The following is a 24,328-nucleotide window of genomic DNA, read 5'->3' as shown; positions in this document are numbered from 1 at the left end:
TCTGAATTTTTGTTTTTTTTCAATTAGACATAATATTGAAGTGATTTGAATCATTATATGCCAAAATAATTATTCTTTTTTCTTACCAGGAGAACAATGAAACTGGCTTGGAAAGTGTAATTGATAAAGTAGCAACTTTCAAGTAAGTTCTTTTTTTTTTATAACTACCTTGAAAATAAAATACTGTATTTTTGTTTTATATGGGTTAAACAAGCTGCGCTACACTCTTTGTTCAGCTAATATTTTACTGTCTTGAACTACATACATTTTCAGGAAAGCAAAGCGTATTGCCTATCTGAAGCTGCTGTTTCTTTCCTTCAGTCCCAGTCTGAGGGGCTTTACAAGTTTAGTGATGTTAAGTGGGAAAATATTCCAAAGCTCATTTAATTTCAAAAATAGCTGGGAGCCATAACAACTGTTTATATCTTTGATCACCCAGTCATTAATTGAAATGTTATTTATTTGCTAGCTTTCTGTAGCTGTGTCAGATGAGGGACACGTTTTGGAAAATACAGATGCAGAAAAAAAGTTGCATCAGTTGATGAAAAACTACTTCAAATGTCTGCTGTGTTTTTGTCACAGGAATATATTTTTATTTTAATTGGTTTAGTGTACATTGTTTTCAGTTTTGTGTGGCTTGCTTATATTTAGTCAATGGCAACGGTACGTGTACCTAGGAATTTTGCTGTGGGAATTATAAGGAGGATTAAAAAATGCTGTTTTGGCTCATACAGATGGGAAATAGCTCTTTGTATTGCTTATTTTGTACCTTGGTTAAAGAAGTAGTGAATTTTAGATATTCAGTGTCTAAAATTGTAAGCCATACAGTTAAAATGAATTTACCTGTCCTTGTGGTGTGCTGTAGATTATGGAGACATAAATATTTTAGTACTAGGTGGAATTTAGGGTAGTCAACAGTCTTTAAAGACTTTAAAACTGTACCCAGTCTATCACTACTGTACCCATCACTATTTCCTTTCTTAATAGCTTTTTCTTGGAAAACAAATCCTGTGTCTTGTTATTTACTTACCGAACTTAAATTACTAATCTCTCATGAAATATTTCTTTTTAAGGAAACCAGGTGTGTCCGGACATGGAGTTTATGAACTGAAAGATGAATGCTTGAAAGAATTCAACATGTTCTTTTATCATTATACTAAGACCCAGCATAGCAAGGTAAGCTGATGTAAGATTTGTTTTCAAAGGTAAAAATTGTGCATGCTTATCAATGGCTGAAGGATCTTGCTGAACTAAAGGGGTTAATGGAGTTTAAATTATATGTATATATGTATGTTAATGTAAGTTGCTTTACAAATTGTTTCAGTGTGGCTTGTGTTAATATTTTTCCTGTGGTGACTTATTATCTCTGTTAACTGTTAAAGCTAAGAACAGAAAGTACTGAGAATTATCTTTGAACTGGAAGAACATAAACATTGCTATTTTAAATCTTACTGTGGAAAAAACATATGTTATCTCTCAAATGTCTTACAAGAAAATGAAATGCAAAATTAAGAATCAATAAGCAGATTTCATACAGAATTCTAGTTACGTGACCGAGTATTGACTGTGTTTCTTGCCACATGCCTTTTCTGTAGGCTGAACATACACAGAAGAAAAGAAGAAAACAGGAAAACAAAGATGAAGGTAAAAAAAATTTAGAACTAATGTCTCAATAAATGGGATAATACAGTGCTACATGTAGTTATGTGTAAAATGAGCTTTGATAGATGACTTGTGACTTTCAGTGGGTAGCTGAGTTCACAATAAATGTGTTGTTACATTAGAAATTGTAATTGAATAATGCTTGCTTCTTTTTCCTATTGTAATTTAGGAATTTTGGAAATTTTAGTTGAGCGTGCATGTAGATAAATCAACATGGCATAATCCTTAACTGTTCTGTTTATCAGTGGGTCTTTTATTGTGAAGTAAATAGATGTGAAAAGTTATTTTTGTGAGTGATTTCTCTAACAGAGACTTGAGATGTAGTAGTGCTGTCTAGAGAAGTGTTATGCAGGAACCAATTTGCATGTTAGCTTAGTTTGCATGTGTTTTATGTAAGAGCTTTGTAAAAGTACTTAGTTTATCTACAGACAGAAGCTGATTTAAACATTTGAGCATGTTTTCACTGTGTAAGTGTGGTTGTTCTCTTGCTGGTAATAGTGTGCTTGCTTCCTCTCCCTTTTGCTGCAATAGTTGAGATGTCAGTACGTGTATGATATATTTGCATCCCTCTGTTTCCTAGCATTGCCGCCGCCGCCTCCTCCTGACTTCTGTCCTGCGTTCAGTAATGTGGTGAGGATTCTGAACTGTGATGTTATGATGCACATATTGCGAACCATCCTTCAGAGAGCAGTAGAACTGGAAACCCACATGTGGACTGAAGCTATGATTCAGATGGTATGGTTAGCTTTGGTCATCTTCCCTCTGTGGTTGCTGTGTTGTTTCATAACCTGACAAGGTCAAAATGTGTAAAGATAAAGTTGGAATGATTAGAAGTGATTTCATGGCCTTTTTTTATGAATCATAAATGAAGAAAATATTTATCTCTACCATAAATTAGAAATGCAGAACAAAAATGTTATTTGCAAATGTTTTTTTTTTGCTTCCCCACCTTCATAGCATTCTTACTGTGTTTCAGCATGTAGTTCTCCTTGCCTCATCCTTGTCATGAAATAACCAACCTTTTGATCATGTTAAAGACATAAGGGTTGTGTCATCCTGTAAACTGTAGGAGGCAAAGTTAGAAATTTCTCTAGGACATCAGTCGCAAAATAATTTTGTGAGCATTTATGCATTTGGTTTTACTGCAGTTGACTTCATGCTTTAAAAAATTTGCTGACTCTGTTGAGATATTTTTCTGTACTAATAATTTCAGAACCTGAATTTATAGATTTACTGAATTAATTTTGTCAATTAGAGTACATGGTTTGTGGGGTTTTTGTTTGTTTGTTTGTTGTTTTAATGGCCTTGCCTATTAAGCTTTGGATTTGGGACAAAATAAGACAGTAATGATTTCTGTATGTATGTAAAATTATGTGATTCTTATTTCACTAATGTGAAGTGTGCAAAAATTATTTATGATTCTATTTTAGCGCAAGAGATGTGTGGGATACTTTATTATATTGTACATTACTATTTGTTCTTTCATGTATGGTTTTTGCACCTTTTCTTATTTCTGTTTTATCTTGGGTATAATAAGCCTATAGCAGAGCACTATATTAGACATTCTTATTTGATATACTGGTTTTTCAGACCACTAGTGGGAATAATAAATATCATTTTTATCTTTTCAGGTGCTTCATCTCCTTTCTTTAGGATTATTGGAAGAGAAGCAGCAGTTACAGAAGTCCCCAGAAGAAGAAGTAACATTTGATTTTTATCACAAAGCAACAAGTATGTTAAGCTTTCTTGGAAAGAGTAGAGCAAATTAGTGTAACTTGATTTTATGAGAATAGGAACAAGATCAAAAAAACCCAAACCTCATTTATGCATTTCTATGAGGTATATAAAAGTAATCACTGTTTCATAATAAAACTGCACTAACAAATAATTTACAAAAGTCTTCCTATCTTCTTTTTTATGTTCTTGTCTTTCTCCTAGAAACGTGAAATAGTTCTAAATGGAAACTGTTGCAAAAGAAATCTAATTGAGGAGAATGTTCCCATTTCTGAAGTACGTTGGGTTTTTTTTAAGGCCAAAAAAGTTCTTAGGAACCCAACTCTGAAGAAGACCATTAGTAGACCTCTGTTGTTATGGCAATAAAATGCAAGGGATCCATTCATTCTCTTTGTAGCTGAAGGCATTGCTGTTTATGTTTTTTTGTCTCTAATTCTCTGCCCCCAGAAGTAGAACAAACTACTTATCTACAGTTGGGAAAGATTATATTACATTTAGATGAATGAGTAGACTTAAGACAGAACTATTGCTATACAGATTGTGATTTCATAAGGGTGTGCTATATAATCAACAATATTTTAAGGCATATCCATGGCTGAAAGTACGTTGGCTTTTTCTCCCACTGAATGCATTTGCTTTCTTTGTTAAAGGAATGGGAAGCTCAGCCTTGAATGCTGTAAATGTATTGATGCTTCTGGAAAAATTAAAAAGAGTTCCTCAGTTGGAAGCACAGAAGGACACGGTCATTTGGATACTGCAGGTATGCAATGGGGAGATAAGTATGATTGGATTGTAGTAATTTGGTAAAAGCTGTCCTGAAAGATGTTACTGTGTGTGTGTATTTATATTTATATATAAAACCCACTAGGGTAGTGTTTGCAGTTGCAGTCATTTTTCTAGAAGCTGAAAAATGTTGGAATGTTCCTTGTCTGTACATAAATTTAATACATAATTTTATAAATTAAATTTTATAAATTAAATTTTATACATAAATTTAGTTCCTCATGTTTCTGTTCCAAAATACGTAGGTCACTCTGAAAATAATGCTTCCTGTTTATTTCCATGGAAACTACATTGGGTGCCAAGAGTGCAGTAGTACTGCTTGATAGAGCAAATTCTCAACAGTCACCCCTCTAGCTATGCATTTTTACTGGTGATGATCAAGAGCCTTCATGCTGCCCTTGTGAAAATCAACACCTGTGGAAGTGACCTGCTGTCCACTGCTGCTGAAGTGCACCACCAGCTGCCTCACTGTACTCATATCCACTGTTCTGCCATCATAAACGTTCATCGAGCATCAGTGAATGGCAATAGGTGCATTTTTTTTCTGCATGGGGGAATTAAACTGCAAATATTCGCTTCATATGCACTTACATGTCAGGTGCTATTTTGTCAGGCTGCCCCTCTGCTGTCATCTGTTCACAGCAATAAATATAACTGAATATTGGCAGGAAGATTAAGCCTCTGCTACCATACCGTCAGCATCCACCTCTGATGTTGTGGGCCAGTGTTATAAAAAGGAGGCATTACTTTTGGAGCAGCACTCTTTAATTGTAATTGAGCAAAGGTGTATAAATTGGGAGAGCATTTTAGAGACTGTTTATATCAAGACTTCAATCAGACTTACGTAATGGCTGTGCTGTACATTTGATTTGGAGTGTTTTTCTGTCTATCTCATTGTCTTTTCCCAGCCAAAAAGAAAAACCTCTAGAGTTGTGATGCCTTGCCCAGTGTAGAAAAATTGGGTGCAGCTTCTGCTTAGCAGGAGTTCTGCTGTCAAATTTTGAGCCTCAGTGGCCTTTGGTTTAGGTGGCAGACAGAATTCAAGTGCTCCTAGAAAGGAGTAGCAAAAAAGACAAGAATCATAGTGAGGTTCCAAAGCTATGCTTAGGTACTGAAATTTGACTATGCTGGTACATGCTGTAGCGGTAAGTTTGAAAGGTTTTTGAAGAAATTATTCTTTTAAAATTCTAAGGGCAAAGGTAAAAAAAAAAGATACTTAACATATAATTTGCTTTTTTAATAATATGTAAATGTGTTTAAAAGTATCAGAGTTGGAAGTTTCTTAGAGTAGACAGCTGGAGGAAGTAATGAAAATGTAAATTTAAGTCTTGATTTTAACCAATCAGACATAAGCTGCAAAACTTTCTCTTCCACACATTGGTATTAGTGACTACAGACTTTCCATGGATTATTCAGTCTCTCTCCTCCCTGAAGTCAGCTAACATCTGATACACAGGTTTCATTCTGATGAAAGAGCTTTAGCTCTTTAGGAATGTCGGTGTTGGGAAGGACTGGAAAACTTGGAATAGTTCTGCCTTCCTTTATAGTCAGTAGTATTCTTCAACTGCTGGGTTGTTTTTGTAAGAGAAGTGCAGTTGATTTCATCCATTTGAAAATCTGAAAACAATGAAAGTAAATATCAACAAGCTTGATCTTATGTTGTTACAACAGCCAGTTTGCATTTCATTTTTAACCTGTAACTCTCTCCTTATAGATGTTTGACACAGTGAAAAGAATGAGAGAAAAATCTAGTTTGACAGCAGTAGTGGCTCCGTCAGGCTCAGAAACTGCAAAAGGTGATGAGGTAATAATAATACTAATGAAGTTCAATAGAAACTGTAATGTTTTTAATCTTATTCCATAGGAGGTGCATGATTTTGTTATGCAAAAAGAGTCATTTCAGGTAATATTTCTAATATTGCCTATAAATGACATTTAGATTTCAGTTCTTGTATTCATTAAAAAGAAGTGTGCTAAGCATGTCTCTGTACAACTTAAGTGATTGCTCTCTCTGTGCATCAATGTCTACCCACCTCTCTAAGAGTAGCTCCTGAATCCAGTGATGAAGTGACACAGTAGAGTGGAGTTATTAAAATTACTGCAGTCCTAAAGTTTATTTTAACAATAGGCAGCTGAATGGGAGAATCTAATTACTCTTAGCGTGTAAAGGCAGGCCAGTTTAATCTGACACATTCTGTTTGGCAATAAATTGCTGTTGAACAACTCCATGGGCAGTCATTGTATGCGTAACTGTGAACTTAGCATATGCCATGTTTCCTTTTTGCCAAAGGTGTAATGTGATAGCTAGTAAGATGCAAGATAAATGCAAGAAATCATAAGAAACCAGTTGATTAGTTCTGCTGCTTAGAGAGTATTTTTTTCCTGATTTTTCTGGAAAAGTAATGGCATCCTGGAGGAAAACTATGTGTATGACATTAAATTTGAGCATAAAGTTGTTGAATAAGGATTTCGTTTTGTGTATCTTATCTACCTGTGTTTTCGAATTCTACGTTTTTCAAGTTATCTGAATCCTTTATAGTTCTTGAGAACATGATAGATGGGAAAATAAGGAGGAATAGTTGTTCAGTCTACACTAAAGAAGAATGGGGGGAATGTACAGTCCACAGATGCATATTGACAGTGTCTTTCACAGGCAGTTCATGACAAAAGTACCTTTTAAGTTTCTTAAAGGGATATGTAGGATATATAGGGGATGGCACTTAAAATTTCCACTTATGTGAGAATAACAACACTAGATGCAGCTTTTGTGTTTGCTAAAGTCTCCTAAGAATAGACAGTGTTGGCACTTAAATAAAATAGTCAGGTGTTGATAGTGTTTTTTCTGCTTGAGGTGGTACAAGTGACATCTTCTGTATTTATATTTGTTTTTTTTCAGTGTTTGTAGTCAACATTTTGATTATAGCAATTAACTTAATATATATGTTAAAGAGAAGTCAGTTAAGATTGATGTCAATACATAAATGCATATAATCACAAAACAAATCTACTCATGTTCTGATGTTCTCTGTTTCTTGTGATTTCTTTTACTCTAAGGCACAGAGCACTCAGGATAAAGAGAAAGCTGAGCGAAAGAGAAAGGCAGAAGCAGCTAGGTTGCATCGTCAGAAGATAATGGCTCAGATGTCTGCTTTGCAGAGGAATTTCATTGAAACCCACAAACTCCTTTATGAAAATACATTGGAGGCACAGGGGAAAGAAGATGCTATGATGGAGGAAGAAAGGTAAGAAAAAGCAGATGTAGTGTTCTGGTGAGGAAATGTTAGTTACCTAAATTGGATTCTGCCATGAAAAAATCCTGAGAGTGGAGTCAAATTAGTTTCTCAAATTTCCCATCTGCCATGCTTGTTTATTCTGTTAAATAATTACATAAGGTAGGTTACTTGTTGGTGCTAGAACAGCAGATTTGCTTTATGGAGGAGCATAAATTAAACTGTAAGGAAGTTATTTTTTCAAATGGCAAGTAATTATCTGGAAAATGTCATTGGAAAGCTGCTCAGCTAACATGACTGTACTTCAGGAAATGACTGTCTACCTTGTATGAGGAATTAAGTATCTAATTTGGAAAGATTTTGGAAGCCTTTATGTGTTATGGTTAAGTTGCAGTGAAGAAAATAAGGATTCATATGTTTCTTTGTTTTGCCATTGTTTGGTTTTGTAAAGCACTTACGTATAAAACAAGTGATGCTGGCAGTGTGCCTTGAAGTCTGTTTCTTCAGGAAAAAACCCACCACATTATTTTTATCTGTTATCTATGTTGTTTCAGCATGTCTTCAGCAATCGATTACTCCAGAATTGCTTTGGGTCCCAAACGAGGTCCAACCATTGCTGAGAAAGAAATTCTGACCTGTATTCTTTGTCAGGAGGAGCAAGAAGTGAAGCTGGAAAGTGCTGCTATGGTATTATCTGCTTGTGTCCAGAAATCAACTGCCTTAACTCAGAATAGAAGCAGAATTCTTGACCTCTCAGGGGGTATGCAGTTTTCTTCTTTCAGAGTGCCAACAATTCTGTACCTAGCACTGTGTCCTTTGAACCAAATTAAACTCTGTGTTCAGATTGCTAAATGACCCACTTTGATTAAAAAAGTGTGAAAAATTTTAAACTGCTCTAAAATCTGTGCTTAAAAATTTAAAAATTACAAGTGTGTGAAGATACAGACTTTCCCCTGGAAAATAAGCAAATGCTTTAGTTATTCTCACGAGGAGTTCAGATGAACTTGAAGATTTGGTGGGAGTAGTTTTTCAGAGGAGAAGCAAGCAGTAATTGTTACCTTTTTTTTATTCAAATACACCAGCAAACTTTCACAACATTTTCAGATTCCTGGTATGGTAATCATGGGAGTTCTTTCATGTTCAGGAAGTGTGTTTTTGTGTTCAGTTGTTCTTTTCTTAGGTTTGTAAATTCAGGTGCATTTATTAGGTTTAGAGATCTGTTGTTAAGCTCAGCATTATTTTTAGGTGTGTTTAAGTGGAAGATTGTATCTCAGTTTGAGTTCATATGCAGTGCAGAGAGATCAGTATGTTGTCATTAAGATGTTGCTATAAAGATTTAGGCAGATTCAGTTAAAAGCAGGTTTGCCTGTGTTACTCACTCATGCTGTTCATTTTAGTGGTTTGTGAAAGTACAGCAGTCTCATTGAAGAAATGCATTAAAGATTAGAAAAGTATTTTGTTCACTTAAAACCCAACAAACTCCATTTTTAACCAGTTCACTCTTGCTTTTAGATTTTCTTGCTGGCTTGTGGAAAGTATTTACTATTTTGTGAGCTCTGGGTTGGGATTTTGTTACAATATTGATCTGGAAAGGCTCATGAAATCCACTTAATTTGACTATGCAAACTGTGGGGAAAAAAAAATCTAATGGCTTATATATGCAGATGTGCTTTTGTGTTCATATTGATTAAGAATTGTTGCTGTTTTAAAATATTTTGTTTCTGCTCTGTTGTTGGTTTGTTTTTTTTTCCATAGATACCGTAGATCCTCTGTTCATGCATCCTGACTTACCATGTGGAACCCACACAGGAAGCTGTGGCCATGTGATGCATGCAGCCTGCTGGCAGAAGTAAGGAGATGTCATGGCAGTTTTTCATGTTAATTTATCTATTTTCTGAAAAAATCTAAACACAAATTGAAAACTCAGTCCAGTAAGTGGATACTGAATTGAAAACTAACTACTCTTCTAAAAATGAGATACGGCACAAAAGAATTTTTTAACTAATGAGAAAATGCATCATCAAAAAGTTTCAGTCGCCTTTTATGACCCAGAGAAGAATCTGTAAGGACGTTAGATAAAACCAATGGGGAAAAATAGTCAAGAATAAGGAATTTTATCTGATAGATTTTATTTTTTCTCAGTCCAATGAGAACTGGTAGGAATCTTCTAGATGGATGTTCTACAATAGTCCTTAAACACGTGAAGTGTGTTATCTCCTCAGTGCTTAAAGGTAGAAACTGCTTAATCCCAGTGAACCCAGGAGAAAACCTGGCATTTAGAATAGAATACGAATAGTTTAATGTAGGAATACAGATTGAACAAGCTTAATAAAAGTAAGACAGAAGAACTGATACGTTGATAAAAGCGTATAATAGATGTTTATTGTTTGAGGGAACCAGGGATTTATACCAAAGGTGCTGGATTAAAACACAGACTGAAACATTAATAGACCAGGTTGGTCATTTTCCAGTTTATAGTCACCCTGTTTGCCTGTAGCTATGTGTGTAGGTCACAGGGATTGAAGCTAATGTTGTATGTGTTTTGAGTCTGTATAGGGGTCAGTAACTCTAAACAAGATAGATACTGTGAAATAATACTAGAACTTTGGTCCCACTGAGGTGTTACCAGCAGGTAGTGTTGGGTCATGCAAATACAAGTTATTTTACATTGTCAAATGATTTAATTTTCTTGATGATTGTTTGCATTTATGCCATTTTACTTTAAGAAGCCTGACTAAACTTCTGGTGTTTATCACTTATTTTTCTATTCTTATATTTTTATTAAAAAAGAAATGGTACAAGAAAGATAGGTGCACACACTTAAAATGATACAGAAATATGTTCCTTGAGTATAATACATCTGCTCTTGGCAGATCGATCCACATCTACGTAGATCTAAGTAGTACAACACTGGAGCTCAATTCCCTTGCTCTTTTTAAGAAAAGATGACTTGCTGTGTGGGTAAATGGGATTAAAATGGACAACAGGCTCTTCTCATACGGGATGGCACAGAAGGTTTGAGTATAGTCTTTTACTTATTATGTAACAGACATTCTAACTTACTAATATTCGTCCAAATTTTCCCTGCCCTCCTTCTAAAGTATCTGTGCAGGCAAAAATACTGCACGATACTCTGAAACAGTACAGGTTCAGGTGAACGTAATATCTTTGTAGTTGATACATACAAAGAAGAGACATTTATTGCAGTAACAGTTGTCTAAATGTGGGAGGGCAGATGTATGTTTTTGTTGATTGCAACAGATTGCTTTCATAAATACTCCCTAATCCTTAGGACCTCTGTCAATCAACTCTGCATAAAACCTTTTCCTTATTAGATGAATTATATACTTTTTTCTGAAGATATTGTACTTCAAAGCAAAATAATAATTAGCTATTACCCTAGTGTGGAAGTTAAATAATTTCATATGATTTAAAGATCCTACATGTCCAGCCTGAGTGTTAGTACTGAATTTACTTGCCTGTATTCAGATTTGAGTGTTGGGTTGTTTTGTTCCTAATAATGTCAAAGCCACTGTGACATTAATGAGATCTGAAGACTTACTGCGTTCACTAAGGGGTCAAATTTAGTTAAGAAGAACTGTAAAAATGTTAGTTATTTCTCAGTTTGCTTTTGAGTTTAAAATGTTATATGCTATAATACAAATTTACTCTTTCTTCCTTTTAAAAAAGGCTACAGATTTTTTTTTTAATGAAACGTTAAATAGGTTTTCCTAAAATTAAATACAACTGTGTACAAATCCTATTTTGATATTATGGATGACTTTCTTACGAGATTTTACATATGGCGTTCAAATATTTTGAAGATGGGAGAGAAGAGAGAATATAAGGATTGTTTGTGTGTAAAAATGTCATTTAAAATAAACCTAAAAGGAGCTTAAAAGCAAGGAAAAGTTGACATTACATTGACTGAGAGGTATACAATGCATCTTTGCCAGAGTTCGTATAAGCATTCAAAGGTTCAATTATATTTTCATGTCCAAGCACAAGAAGTAGTTATCAAAGGGAAGGTATTAGGAAAAGAATTAATTGATAATAAGACTTAAATTCGTGAAATTTTGTTTTCAGGTCACATTTGAGCAATTCTGTTTTTAAGTAATTCTCTTTTCAACGTTCTAGGTACTTTGAAGCCATGCAACTGAACTTCCGACAGCGCCTGCATGTTGAACAGATATTTGACTTAGAGAATGGAGAGTATCTTTGTCCACTTTGCAAGTCTTTGTGCAATACTGTGATTCCTATTGTTCCATTGCAGGCTCAAAAAATAAACAGGTGAATTAATAGACTGCATAGTGTTTTTTAAGTATGATTTTTGGGGTGGGTTGACTTTTCAGATTTTGGGCGGGTAGTTTTGAGTGGACCTTTTCAGTCTGTGTAAATGGCTGACCACTGACTTTGCTGACCACTCCTCAAACATGCTGCTTTTGGTAGCCAAAATCATTTTTGAAAGCATTTCTAGGCTATTTTCTGGAGAATATACCATATAAGGAAATATTTAGGCCTAGTACTTAAACTAATACTGCATTTTGTTGTTGTTTGCTCACTACATTGCCTGTGAAAGTATGCGGCTACTGAGTTAATGTAATTTGATTTGTATGTTCTTTGTTCTTAAAGACTTTATAAAGATTATTTCAGTGTTAAAGTAACAACTGATTTCCATATCTTTTCTCAGTGAGGATGCAGAGGCAGTAGCTCAAATTCTCTCTCTGGCCAGGTGGCTAGAAACTGTCATAGTCAGGATATCAGGCTACAATCTGAAAAATGCAAAAGGTTAGTTATCTTCTTTTCATCCTCATTGTGGAGCTTGTTTGTGGGATCTTCAAATATGCCAGTTCTAAGTTTAATACATTTGTTTTAAGTAATGTCAAAAGAAAACTTAAAATTTAGGATAATTTTGCTCTCAATCAAGACAGGGTAAAAATAAAGCTGGGGTTAAAGTTATACATCTCTCAGAGCTTGATAGCTTTATTTTGGGGTGTTTTCACCAGTTTTTTGTTTTGTTTTAACCATTTGTGCCTTCCCTGAATAAACTCCATAACTTGGGAGGATAGATGCTTATTAACACTCAGAGTTAAGTTTTTGCTTGAAAATTAGAATGGAATGTTTAGGAAACATAAGATAGAGAGAATCGATATATTCCTTGCACTCCTGTGATGTAGGAAAGTTTTCATCTGCCTTGCTATAATTTCCTCAATAAAACAAAGAAAAAGTAGTAACAAAGCACTGCTTTAATCCTCACATATTGGTAAATAGTGAGAAATGTTAGGAGGATTAGTAAAGTGTCTTGGCTGGTGAGGTCTGTTTATAATTATTTTCAAATCAGTTATAAAGGAGCTCTTCTGTTAGACTGCTGTAAAAATGATAACTTATTTGTGTTTTAATTTGAATCTGATTTCTTCTGGAAGGAGATCAACAAAATGCTCCAGCTTTTGTCAAGAAGGGATTGGGGAACTCTGCTTTGGAATTCCATTCCATCCTTAGTTTTGGAGTTCAGTCCTCGTAAGTGCTTTTTTGTCTATATTAATTATCCATGAAATAAGCTAAAAATCTTCAGGATTTATACTGAAGGAAGACATTCACGTTTTCATTCTCAATATAATCTTATTTGTAGGTTTCTCTAAGCATTCATTGAATATCAGCTCTATACAGACCTAGATGAACCTCTTGGTCAAACCTATCCTGGTTTATACTTTATACTTACACTTTATACTCAGTTTTGTACTAATAGTTTTATAATTCAGTATTTCCATTGTTTTGGCCACTTTCTGTGCTACTAGGCAAGTAACTTAGTGTCTGTTTACCTTATTTTTCCTGCTGTATGTTTGTTTCAAGAGTAGCTTTCCCTTGTTTTAGATAGAATAATTTAATAGAGATAACTCAGATCTGTCTTGTCTACTTGTGTTCCAGTGACAAGAGCTCTCTGCCATCAAAACAAAGCAAGTAGGTAGGGATTCTGAAGTGTACTTAGCTACCTTCTTTTAAAATAATGTTACTCTTAAATCAAGTACTCTACTGCTATTACTTCTGCCTGACATTATTGTTTTGTGAAACACTTACACATCTGCTATTGTAAAAAATGTAATTGGAGGGTTAAATCAAGATCTCTTGCAGATATAAACAGGGAGAAAACTGACTTTTACGCAGTCTGATAATGATAGGACAAGGGGGAAAAGTTTTAACCTGTAAGAAGGGAGATTTAGATTAAAGAAGTTGTGAATGCCCCCCACCCCCTCCAACCCCTGGATATGCTCAAGGCCGGGTTGGATGGAGTTGGATTTCTTCATTCTTCCAGGCTGGCTCCAGCCCGGTAGCTCTTATTCTACCAAGTTTACCCTATCCGTTTTTCCAGTTTATTGCTATTTTATCAAGGTTCGTATTATTTGCAGTAAGAAAGAGGAAAAAATAAAGAGGTAAAAAATTTTGAGTACTTAGAAAACAGAAGTCAGTGAGAACCAAATGCATCCATTTCACTGCTATAGTGCAGGAAGGTTCTTTTTTTGCTGCTTCTGCTATTTTTATCTTGCCAAAACAGGAAGAAAGTAATACTGGAAACCAGTCATTTTCTTTCCCCCCTTTTTATAAAGGGACTTTGTATTTAAGAATTCTTTCATAAGTAATCTTGACTTTATTAGGAAACAATTGACGTATAAATAACAAGCGCTATTTATAGTACAGGCTTAAGTTTTCTTGGTTTTCTTTTGCAGAGCCAAATACTCGAGCAGTATCAAGGAGATGCTTATTCTATTTGCAACCACCATTTATAGAGTTGGACTAAAAGTTGCTCCAAATGAAGCTGATGATCGGATTCCTATGATGACCTGGAGCACGTGTGCTTTTACCATCCAGTGTATAGGTAAAGCATCATTTGGGCTTACTTCTTTTTATGGCTCAAAACTCTTAAGGCTGTTCAATTTGTAACAGTGTATACAGTCTTGATGTATATACAATAATAGTTCCACATAAATAAGAAAAATATAGGTTGATCTTATTACATGTAATACATGATCTTTAATCCGGTATAAACAGTAGAATGTTTTTGTTAGATGGTACTGTGTAAAATGCACTATTAACATATGTAATGGCAACACTGTGAGTTTAATCTTTTAGAGCTCTGTTATGAACTGTAACATTTAGCATCATCTGCTGAACAGAATCAAAATGCAATGCAATTTCTGTGCAGCCAAATATCTATTTTTTGAATGCAAAATAATAACTTACTAGCCTAGAAATACTTGCCTTTTCTGTCTGATGTACCTGCTCTAGTAGTCAGTGTTGCTTCATTTCTTCACACATCTTCACAGAATGGACAAAGAAAACAGCACTGTAGACATGGAGCTGTAACTAAATCAGTAGTGGCTTTCAGGCAAGGAGAGGGCCAAGAGATAAGTCTTCAACTGTGTGTTCCAGGAATTGAAAATGTAGCTGTATGTTTCCATAAGAATGATTTGCCAAGTATACCATTTTTCTTTCTGATGAAGCTGTTCAATTGCAAGTGTAGTCTACTGTAATTTTATAGTGCACTTGATCCAACTAGAGTGTCAGGAGTTCAGAAGGTTTGTAGGAACACTAGGAATGAGACAGGACTAATCAGAAAAGCTGATTACAGCTATTTTGTTTTGGATTTTATCAAATATTCAAGTGGTTAGGAAGGAACTGGAAGCCACCCACCTGTCTTTACATGTACCTGATGCCATGTAGGTTGTTTTTTATTCCATCTCAAAAAAAAATAATAATAATAATAATAAAAAAAATCTAAAAACCAAATTATGCTGTGCTTTTAAGAAGGGTATATACTAAGAAATGTTTTTACACTTGACTGTATTTATATGTGTAGCTCAAACAGCAATGTTACTTTCCTGTAGAACAGCGTAATGTAATTTTTTTCTGTGCTTAATTTTAAGAAAACCTCTTGGAAACAGAGGGGAAGCCTTTATTTGGATCTCTACAAAATAGACAGGTATGGGCAAGTAGATATGCAGTAAAATTACTTATATGAAAATATGCTATTGAAAAATATACAGTTGAAACTGCTTGTGTCCTCTATTGAAGATTATCTCTGAAAATATGGTTCAGACTGGTAACAAAAATATTCTGGAAAATGTTTCTGCTTTACATGGAAGTTCATATTTAATTCACTTGTCAGTGTATTTTCTGTTTGTAGGGGGTTGTTCTCACTGATTTATTTTGCTACTGTCATTTTCCTGTCCAACCATTTTCTCTTGTGCTCTAGCACAGTGGCCTTAAAGCATTAGTGCAGTTTGCGGCTGCTCAGAGAACAACATCGCCACAGGTCCTGATTCAGAAACATCTGATTCGTCTTCTAGGAGGTAGTGTATTCATTTTGTATTGCAGAAGTTTCTGATGAAAGGTGGAACACACTGTTAAAACAACATAGATAGGAAGGATAGATACTAAAAACAGTGCTAACTTCAGTTTCTTTGTTTCCTTGCATCGCAAAGTTTTGCTTGAACTAATCAGTAATTCTGTTGACCCAGCCCTGTATTATTTGAAGTTCTGAAAAATCCTCTAATGCAGTTTATGTAGGCCTTGTTGCTACTCAGATCATTAATGTTTACAGATGTGTTTAGAAATACTCTAAAGCTGAAGGCCAAACAGGTAGATAAAGCCACAAATCAGATATTTCTCTCTCAATTGTTAGACTTAATTTTTTTTACTATTTTTGAAAGGCTACTTGCATCCTTGTTTAAGATACCTGAGACTCTGAGAACTGTTTTTTGTATTTCTTACCAGTCTGCTGAATGTGGTGGCCTTTGTGAATACTGTTTCTTAACTAGCCTTTAACTAGAACAGGATGCTGATGTGTATAAGCTTTTGGATTCTGCTAGATTGCGAGGCATCTAGTGTGGATGGTGAGATGCATAATTAATATCTTTATTTTGTAGTTCTTCTACCACACTTTAAAGTGGAAGACACTCCATCCCTCTTAGAAGTAGATATGTTCCACGTTTTGGTAAGGAGGTTCATTTTATTCTGCAGTAATAATGTTTTTTTTAAAACCTAGATTTTTGTGAATTGACCCTGTGTTAATTTTCACTTGCATGAATTAAATGATTACGTGTGAGAATTGCGTACAAGCAAATTATTATATAGTTCTGCAACATGGAAGTGTTTACTCTTAGTTCTGCTGTTTCTAATTTTCATGTCATGCACAGCTAATGGTGATAACTGCGTTGAAAAAGTATTTTGTAGCTGAGAACTTATTCTATCAAGTAGTGTTAGTGACTCTTTTTTCCCTTTGTTGTAGTTTCCTGGGAAATAAATAATAAAGCGATAAGTTACAGTAATTTACCCATTTGATTAATAAATTTCTGTTATATTAATATTTACTGCTTCCTTTCCACTGTAGGTGGGAGTTGTATTATCATTTCCGTCTTTATACTGGGAGGATGCTGTAGACTTGCAACCTTCATCAATTAGTTCGGCCTATAACCACCTCTACCTCTTCCATCTGGCAACACTAGCACACATAACACAAATTGTTATCTCTTCAGCTACAGGTAGGGATGTATTTAGGTTGTATCATTTCAGCATTTCACAGAATTTCTTAACTGTGTTGGACGAATGTTTTGCTAGTAATTATTAACGTTTTCCAGATAGGAACTTTCTTTTAATAAATGGCTTTTAGTGTTGGGTAGAAGTAAATGTTGTTTGGTTTAAAACACACAGTAAATAGTACTAGATCATTTTTAGATCATTTTATTTTATCATTTCTGTTTTGTATAAGAAAATGACGTAGTTACTGATCAAGTCCATCATTGCAGTGTTGCAACATCATACGTTCCTTGTAGGAAGAGCAAAGCACAGCCCAGCAGCAGTACTCTGAGCAGTACAGTGAGAATTAGTATGGATTTTGGAAATACGCTTTCCTTTACCCATCAAACTATTAAATAACCAAGATGTGGAATCTTATTGACTGCTTAGGAGGAATTTTACTTTTCCTGATATTTTGTGCTACTGTTGAAAACTCTCAGTAACCTACAGGCTTTCAGGCTACTGCTTCCTGTTTTCTGGAGCATGACAGAAGGATAACAAAAAGTGAAAAATCCTTTAACTTAATCCATACTGAACAAGAACTTGTTTATGCAGAGAAAGCAGTTTTCACATGAGTTTGAGCAGTGGGACAGTAAACGTTATTACCTGCTGTAGCACGCAGTTTAGGAGGGCGTTCATTAGGTTAAAAATGAGAAATAGAAAAGAAGCAAAATGAAGTGGAAATGTTTCTTTAATGTGTTTTAGAAAAAAGCTCAGTTTACTTAAAAAAAAAAAAAGTCACAAGTGAAGTGCATTTTACATTAGGATTCATGTTTATGTGTGCAGAATCCCCTACTGCTCCATCTTACGACAACAGTGAGGAGGCATGCTCTGCGCAGGCTTTCTGCAGAGAAGTTTGTCAGTACACCAGTGGGTAAGTAACAGTTCAGTTACAGCGCTGCCTCTTCGTAGAAACATTGTAATCCTCAGAGAGCGATTTGAGCAACAAAGAAAATGAGGGAAAAAAGCCCAAACAATGTTTTATTTGGGGAGTTCAGCACAGGGCCTTGTGCACTGCTTGCAATACTACTGAAACTTAGAAAGAAGAGGGAACTAGAGAAAGGAACAGGAGTTGTTAAAACACCTGCTACTTGGAGGCAACAGGGCAAATTCTTACACAAAGGATGAAAAGTTACCTGTATTTATCCTGGAGGGAAATGTAGGCACAAACTGTAAGATGAAGAAATGTGAGGCTATTTAGAATTTTATTAGATCTGTTACACTTCTTCCTTCCAAACAGAAGGATACATTTCTATTATAAAAGAGGAGGTGAAAAATGTAAAGCTAATTACAATTAATTTGTTTGATCATTAATACTGTTTTGGACTTCTTCATTGGCTATTATCTCTGTATAGCAAAGCTCTTAAGTGCCTCAGTATCTATATGAGCTAGAAAATGTGGATGCAGTCTCCACAAATCCTGCTGTGATTTATCTTCACCAAGGCTAGTTGCAATTATATATATATTTTTTTCAAGGGTTGAAATTGCTGCCCATGTGTCTGAAAGTTTCTAGGCATTTAAAATTTGGGGTTGAAATAATAGGAGTAATTTTAATTTTTTTATGCATGAGGTAGAGCCATAGTTGCTGATTATTTTGGAATGTTCAAATGTAGGATTAGAGGTCAGAATTTAGGCTGAAACTGTTAGTGCTCTAACTTCTGTACGCGCAGTGTCTTCATTCAACTCTGATCCCACTGTGCTTTAACAGCACGTTCTGAATAGTAATTCTGAAATGGTCTGTGATGTTTTTGTCCCTTTTGGGTTGCATTTGGAGCTCTGAATGTGTGGGGAGATAGATGCTGTTGTTAATTCCAAGAATTGCTGGTTTACTGTAATGGCAGATATGCATCAGTTGCTTTACATGTGATGCTGTATTGCACAGTTTGATTAGAGTTGCCTGAATTTGGGCAGCTTTATAATTTTGAAAAATGTTAATTGATACAATTTGAATGTGTAAAGTGTTTTGTGTAAGCTCAGCGCTCATTCTTTGGCTAAAAGAGGGAAGTCTGACATCGGGTTCTGGTGACTGTTTCACAGAATTTGGGGTTCAGCAGTGTGTGTTGTTTGTACATAGCTGGTGTTGTACCAGTTCTAGCCAAAATGCGAAAGTACTTTGAAGATATGCACTGTGAACTATTGCAAGTATTTCTGATTTGTGTATTTCAGTTGCTTTAGTCAGGATGTTCCAGGCTGGCTGGTGTGGGATTGCGTTAAGAAAGGCATCATGCCTTACCTTCGTTGTGCTGCTTTATTTTTTCACTATTTGCTGGGAGTTTCTCCACCTGAGGAGCTACTACAAGGTAAACATGGGAAAGCAAATATATCTTTGTTGAAATTGTTTATTTTAGAGGCTTAGATTATAAGATCTGAGAAATAGCCTGGAGTGCATTAAAAATGAGAAAACGCACCATAAAACTCAAAGAGCACATCAGATTTCTTGTGCAATTGCTGATGGCAAATGCTGGCAAAATAGCACTTATTAGAAATAAAGGATGTTATAAAACTGGAGACCTATTCCTTAAAGGATTCTAACACGTTGCAGATACTAAAACCAAAGTAAGTGCTTTGCTTTTTGTCAAAATGCAGGGGAAAGCCAAATTATTAACTATTTGACAAAGAGAACCAAAGCTTCAGTGCATAACAGAGACATAGTTTAGTCTTACATTTATTTATGTAAACTCTGAGCTAAGATTGAATGTTATTAGATCGCAAGTCCACAACTTGGCACTATACTGTTGTTGCCAACAGTAGAAAAGTACTATTGGTACCATTTGTAGAAAGGGGTCTCCTGCTAAAGCAGCAGTGCTGTTTTCTGCAGGCCCTGGGAGTCAATATGTGACCACTTAGCAAACTAGTAACCTAGCACAACTCTGTTGCATGTTAGCACTGACTTGATCGTAGAAGAGCTATCATCACATGCCCAAAGAATAGTAAAAAGCTGAAATATGATAGGTAAGGAAATCTGCTGCACCAGTGTGTTAGATACTATGCAGTGAAATTAACTTTAAGCAATAAAAAACATTTTTATACTGTCTTACACATGATAAATCTGATGTTATTTTGTTATTATAAAACCTAAAGCAGATCTTGATATAATTGTCGTAGCCCCAGTTACATCCATGGAGCTATAGTCAGTTATACTATCTATGAAGCTGTGTTCTAGCTGGAAGAACTGTATTATTAAATGGAGGAAGAATCAGGAGAATTCTAGTTTTGAGTGAATTATTCAGCAACACTGAAACATCTTAACAGTCCCTCTTTTCTTTTTCTTCTGCAGTTTCTGAAGAAGGGCAGTTCAAGGCACTTTGTAGTTACCTCTCTCTACCCACCAATTTATTCCTGCTCTTCCAGGAGTATTGGGACACTGTAAATCCACTCCTTCAAAGGTACTAATTGGACAGGACATGTTTTTGTGTTGTGATGACCCTGTGGGAATTGCATTGAATTTGTTAAAACAGGGGTCAAGTTCGTGCCAGAGCTGTAAATGTTCATTTGATGTGCATAAATATAGTGAATCTTTTAAAGCAAAACTTAAAGCACAACAATTGTAGCGTAAGGAACTGGTGTCTGCAGACTTACAGGATCCTGTAGGCAAAAGGTATTGTAAATTGTTGCATGCATGCATGGTTTGCCATCTGCTGCTGATTGGCCTGTTTTTAATGTCAGTAGCAGAAGTGTTGATTATATAAGCTATGAAATGAGAACACAAAATTTTATAGCTTGCCAGATGAGGCTTTGTACTGTATCTTCTCTGTATTTCCAGAATAGACTGATGAACGTAGAAGACAGCTGAATTGTGCAATATAAATATTATGTGCATTGCAATCTGACAGTAAGGAAATAATTGGTAAAATTCTTTCAAAAATGAAGGTTCAAATAAACAACTCCTCACTACAGCCAGCCCTCATCTATGAGAATAGTCAAATAATTCTGTTCTGTTGTGTTGGAAAATGTATCCATGTATTTTCTGTGACTGTTTTGGCTCATGATGACATTAATTATTGTTCCTGATTCTTGGCAGAATTCTCTGGATCTCACTAGCTTTTCAGGTTTTTTTTTTCTGCCTGTTTTGTTATCTAGCTACCTTCAGTGTAGGGGACATTTTGAGCTGCTGACTCGAGCTTATAGTCTGTATGGCTGACTTAACAGTCTGTTATGTAGAAGTTTGCTATAATTGCATTTGTAGTATAGACCATTACTTACAAATCAATAGCGTTCTCGCAAGTATATTTATATATGTTTGCATTTTGATTTTCTAAATGTGTGAGCTCAAAGAACTTATAAGAGAGGCCAAGTCTTGCAGGTGCTTGTGAACTTCAGAAAGTAATTGGTAAAGGCAGATCTAAGAAATCCATTGTAGGCTTCCCAGCAAAAACAGAAGTGTTAAGTGAGATGCTGCCTTTTTTGGGCAGTGGTAACAGTTGATAAGCCATCATATGAGCTCAGTATTTTGTCTGTGTATCTATTTGCTTATTTCTTATTAGTTGAACTTGGAAATACTTGAAGGTATATTCTCAAACACCATCTTCTGCAAATCTTTGTTTTAAATAGGTGGTGTGCTGATCCAGTGGTGCTAAGTTGCTTGAAGGGCAAGAGCACTGCAGTAAGGTTAGTAGGCTGGGATTTGTTGGTTTTCAATTGTTGTAGGGTTTTTTTTTGTTGTTGTCTTTTGCCTTAAAAAACCGTTCAAGGAATGAAGTGGTTGTTAGGTTTAAGTTAGCAGTGCTTGTATATATATATTTTTTTTCCTGTTGATGTACTACCATAAATTCGTTTCTCTTTGGCTCAGTGATTCTTTGTTGAGAAGGCATGGCATCCTGCTAACCACTTAATGTAGCTTTCTCTAGGGAAAACAAAAGCGAACTGAAACATGAGATATCTTGGTGCATATATGTCAGATACGCAATTTAATTTCGTGAACTTTGTTGGAATGTAGAAATACTAAAGCTTCCATCTGGACTTCTAGGACTGAGGAGCTGGTCAGGAATTGCAAAAGTTTATAGAAGGGACCAAAAACTTACCAGGATAATGATTTTTATCTGCCCATTATGGTTTTTTCTGCTTTTTGTAACATTTCTTTCACTTACACAGGTATCCTAGGAAAAGAAATAGCTTAATAGAGCTTCCTGAAGACTACAGCTGCCTTCTGAACCAAGCATCTCAGTTCAGGTAATGTATGTGATGTATTTAGATGTCTTGCTGAGTGTTTTGTCATTTTGATATTCTTTCAGTCACTGTAGCTACTGTTAGAACTGAGATCAGAAATGGTTTTGCAGAAGCAAAAGCACTTCTGTAGTTATGGAAGGAAATACTAGCAGCTGTTCATTTTAAGCCTGCAACGCAGCACCTTGCTCAGTGTATTCACCTCTGTTTGATAGCATTGCACTTTAATCTGCTGGTTATTTTCACCACTGTAATGTGGGTTTGATGTGACTCTCAGCCTGAGTATTTTTGCACAGAACCTGAGAAGCCTGTGAGGTTAGCACTGTTTTATGCCAGGGAGTGTGGGTTATAGGGTAATTTGGATGAGAAGTGACTTCAGCACATCATCTAGTCCAATCTCCTGCTTGAGGGGGGGAGTATCTTGCAGCTGAAATCTTTAAAGTGATGTAAAAACAGAACCAAAGGAAACAAGTATGTGATGCAAGGTTATCACAACTGTATGTATCTTAGGTGTGACTTTCCTTTTAGGAACGTTATTGGTAGTTAGCTTTCTTCCAAAGTTTCATTCTTAAATAACAATCTAATTACACTTTTTCTAGATGCCCACGGTCTTCTGATGATGAACAGAAACATCCAGTATTATGCTTATTTTGTGGGGCTATGTTGTGTTCCCAGAATACTTGCTGTCAGGAACTTGTGAATGGTGAGGAGCTGGGAGCCTGTACTTCTCACGCTCTTCAGTGTGGAGCTGGAGTCTGTATGTTTCTCAAGTAAGTACCGAGCCAGAATGAGTAGTTCCATTTAGATGTATTGGAATTACACGTACCATACCCTTAAGCTGTGATTTTTTTCAAGTGAACTTTACCAAGGATTTAGCATCTAGGGAATTATCTTCTATGATTAAAACTTCCCTGTATTTCTGCTGTACCACTTAGAAATGTGAAGGAAAGAACTGATCTTGGGTTTTTTTTTTTGTTTTTTTTTTTTTGTTCCTACTTCACAAAATGTTTGTATTTTTACTTCAGTGTAGGATTTTAGTGGAAGCTGTGTGGGTCTTCTGTGTATTTAGAGGATCGTGTATTGTAGTATTTCTAATAATGAGGTTAAAGGGAAACCTGGAGACTTAGAACATTTTATGTCTTGTGTAAAGAATATCAGACATGACTCTGTAGACCATGTCTGTTCTGCATGTCTGCCTCAGTTTACATGACACTGTAAACCCAGGCTCAGAGTTCTGGGATTGATATTTTTTCAGCATATCTGTCTAGACTACTCAGTTCTTATTTTTATTAAGGTGTCAGTGGCAAAACAGCTGTGACTCATACTAATCTTTCCTCACACTTAAAGAGCCTCGATAGTAATAGCAACCCAGAGGCCTGTGAGTTGGCAAAAGCAGAGTGTCACAAAACAAGTTTCATCTTTCCTTCTGTTTCTGAACTCTTAAAAGCTATCAAGGATTATACTTAAAACAATCTTTAAAGTTGACTTATGGTGTGACATAAGTCTTCTTGCTGCTGATACTGAGACTCTAGTTTACATCTGGTCAATCTCTTTCTAAGCTAAATGCAGTTCATGCTGTTGAATGTATCATAATTCATGCTATGTAACTATTAGTTAAATCTGTTCAAAATAGCCCTACTAGGGATTGTATACAACAGAATGTGTGCTGCAGAGTGATTATGGTACTAACTCCATGCTTATGTCTATAAATTGGAAAGTTAATACGCAGTATGTATTTGACCAGGAGCTGATGCAAAGTAACCTGTATAAATCCTAGTTAAGTGTATCTGATATTATGTACAAAATCATACTTAAGCTATCAAAAGGTGTAGCTTATGAAAAATAATTTTATAGTGATAATATAGAAGATATGTTTAAATGCCACTATTTTTCTTTAAGAATCAGGGAATGCAAAGTTGTCCTCATAGAAGGTAAAACCAGGGGCTGCTTGTATCCTGCTCCATACCTGGATGAATATGGAGAAACGGATCCAGGTCTGAAGTAAGTAAATTTTAACTTATTTGCTTTCCATGTTTCTGTTTTGGTGCTTTTGTTTCTTAAGCACATTAGACATGACCTTTCTGCTGGTGTGTACAGCACTGTAATATGCATCTTTGCTTGGCATACTTGTTTAACTTCAGATTCCGAATGATGGTTTCCAATCACGAATGGGTCATTAGTAGTGA

General features: G+C 35.4%; 1 protein-coding gene across 1 annotated transcript in view; it reads left to right on the top strand.

Moving 5' to 3' along the window:
• UBR1 (ubiquitin protein ligase E3 component n-recognin 1) overlaps window positions 1-24,328 on the top strand; it is a 49,494-nt gene that overhangs the window by 22,605 nt on the left and 2,561 nt on the right. Inside the window, 25 exon segments of the mRNA XM_015864582.2 lie at window positions 90-142; window positions 1,074-1,176; window positions 1,596-1,644; window positions 2,243-2,397; window positions 3,294-3,393; window positions 4,047-4,156; window positions 5,894-5,983; window positions 7,234-7,421; window positions 7,964-8,169; window positions 9,165-9,258; window positions 11,547-11,699; window positions 12,100-12,197; window positions 12,833-12,926; window positions 14,132-14,280; window positions 15,329-15,384; window positions 15,658-15,754; window positions 16,331-16,398; window positions 16,795-16,945; window positions 17,766-17,853; window positions 19,146-19,279; window positions 20,257-20,365; window positions 21,531-21,587; window positions 22,071-22,148; window positions 22,742-22,912; window positions 24,042-24,143. Of these exon segments, the coding sequence (XP_015720068.2) occupies window positions 90-142; window positions 1,074-1,176; window positions 1,596-1,644; window positions 2,243-2,397; window positions 3,294-3,393; window positions 4,047-4,156; window positions 5,894-5,983; window positions 7,234-7,421; window positions 7,964-8,169; window positions 9,165-9,258; window positions 11,547-11,699; window positions 12,100-12,197; window positions 12,833-12,926; window positions 14,132-14,280; window positions 15,329-15,384; window positions 15,658-15,754; window positions 16,331-16,398; window positions 16,795-16,945; window positions 17,766-17,853; window positions 19,146-19,279; window positions 20,257-20,365; window positions 21,531-21,587; window positions 22,071-22,148; window positions 22,742-22,912; window positions 24,042-24,143 (2,753 nt within the window).

This window comes from Coturnix japonica, chromosome 5 (assembly GCF_001577835.2).
Source record: "Coturnix japonica isolate 7356 chromosome 5, Coturnix japonica 2.1, whole genome shotgun sequence".
Classification (NCBI taxonomy): domain Eukaryota; kingdom Metazoa; phylum Chordata; class Aves; order Galliformes; family Phasianidae; genus Coturnix; species Coturnix japonica.
Note: the sequence above shows the minus strand (reverse complement) of the source record. Positions and strands in the feature narration are given on the sequence as shown.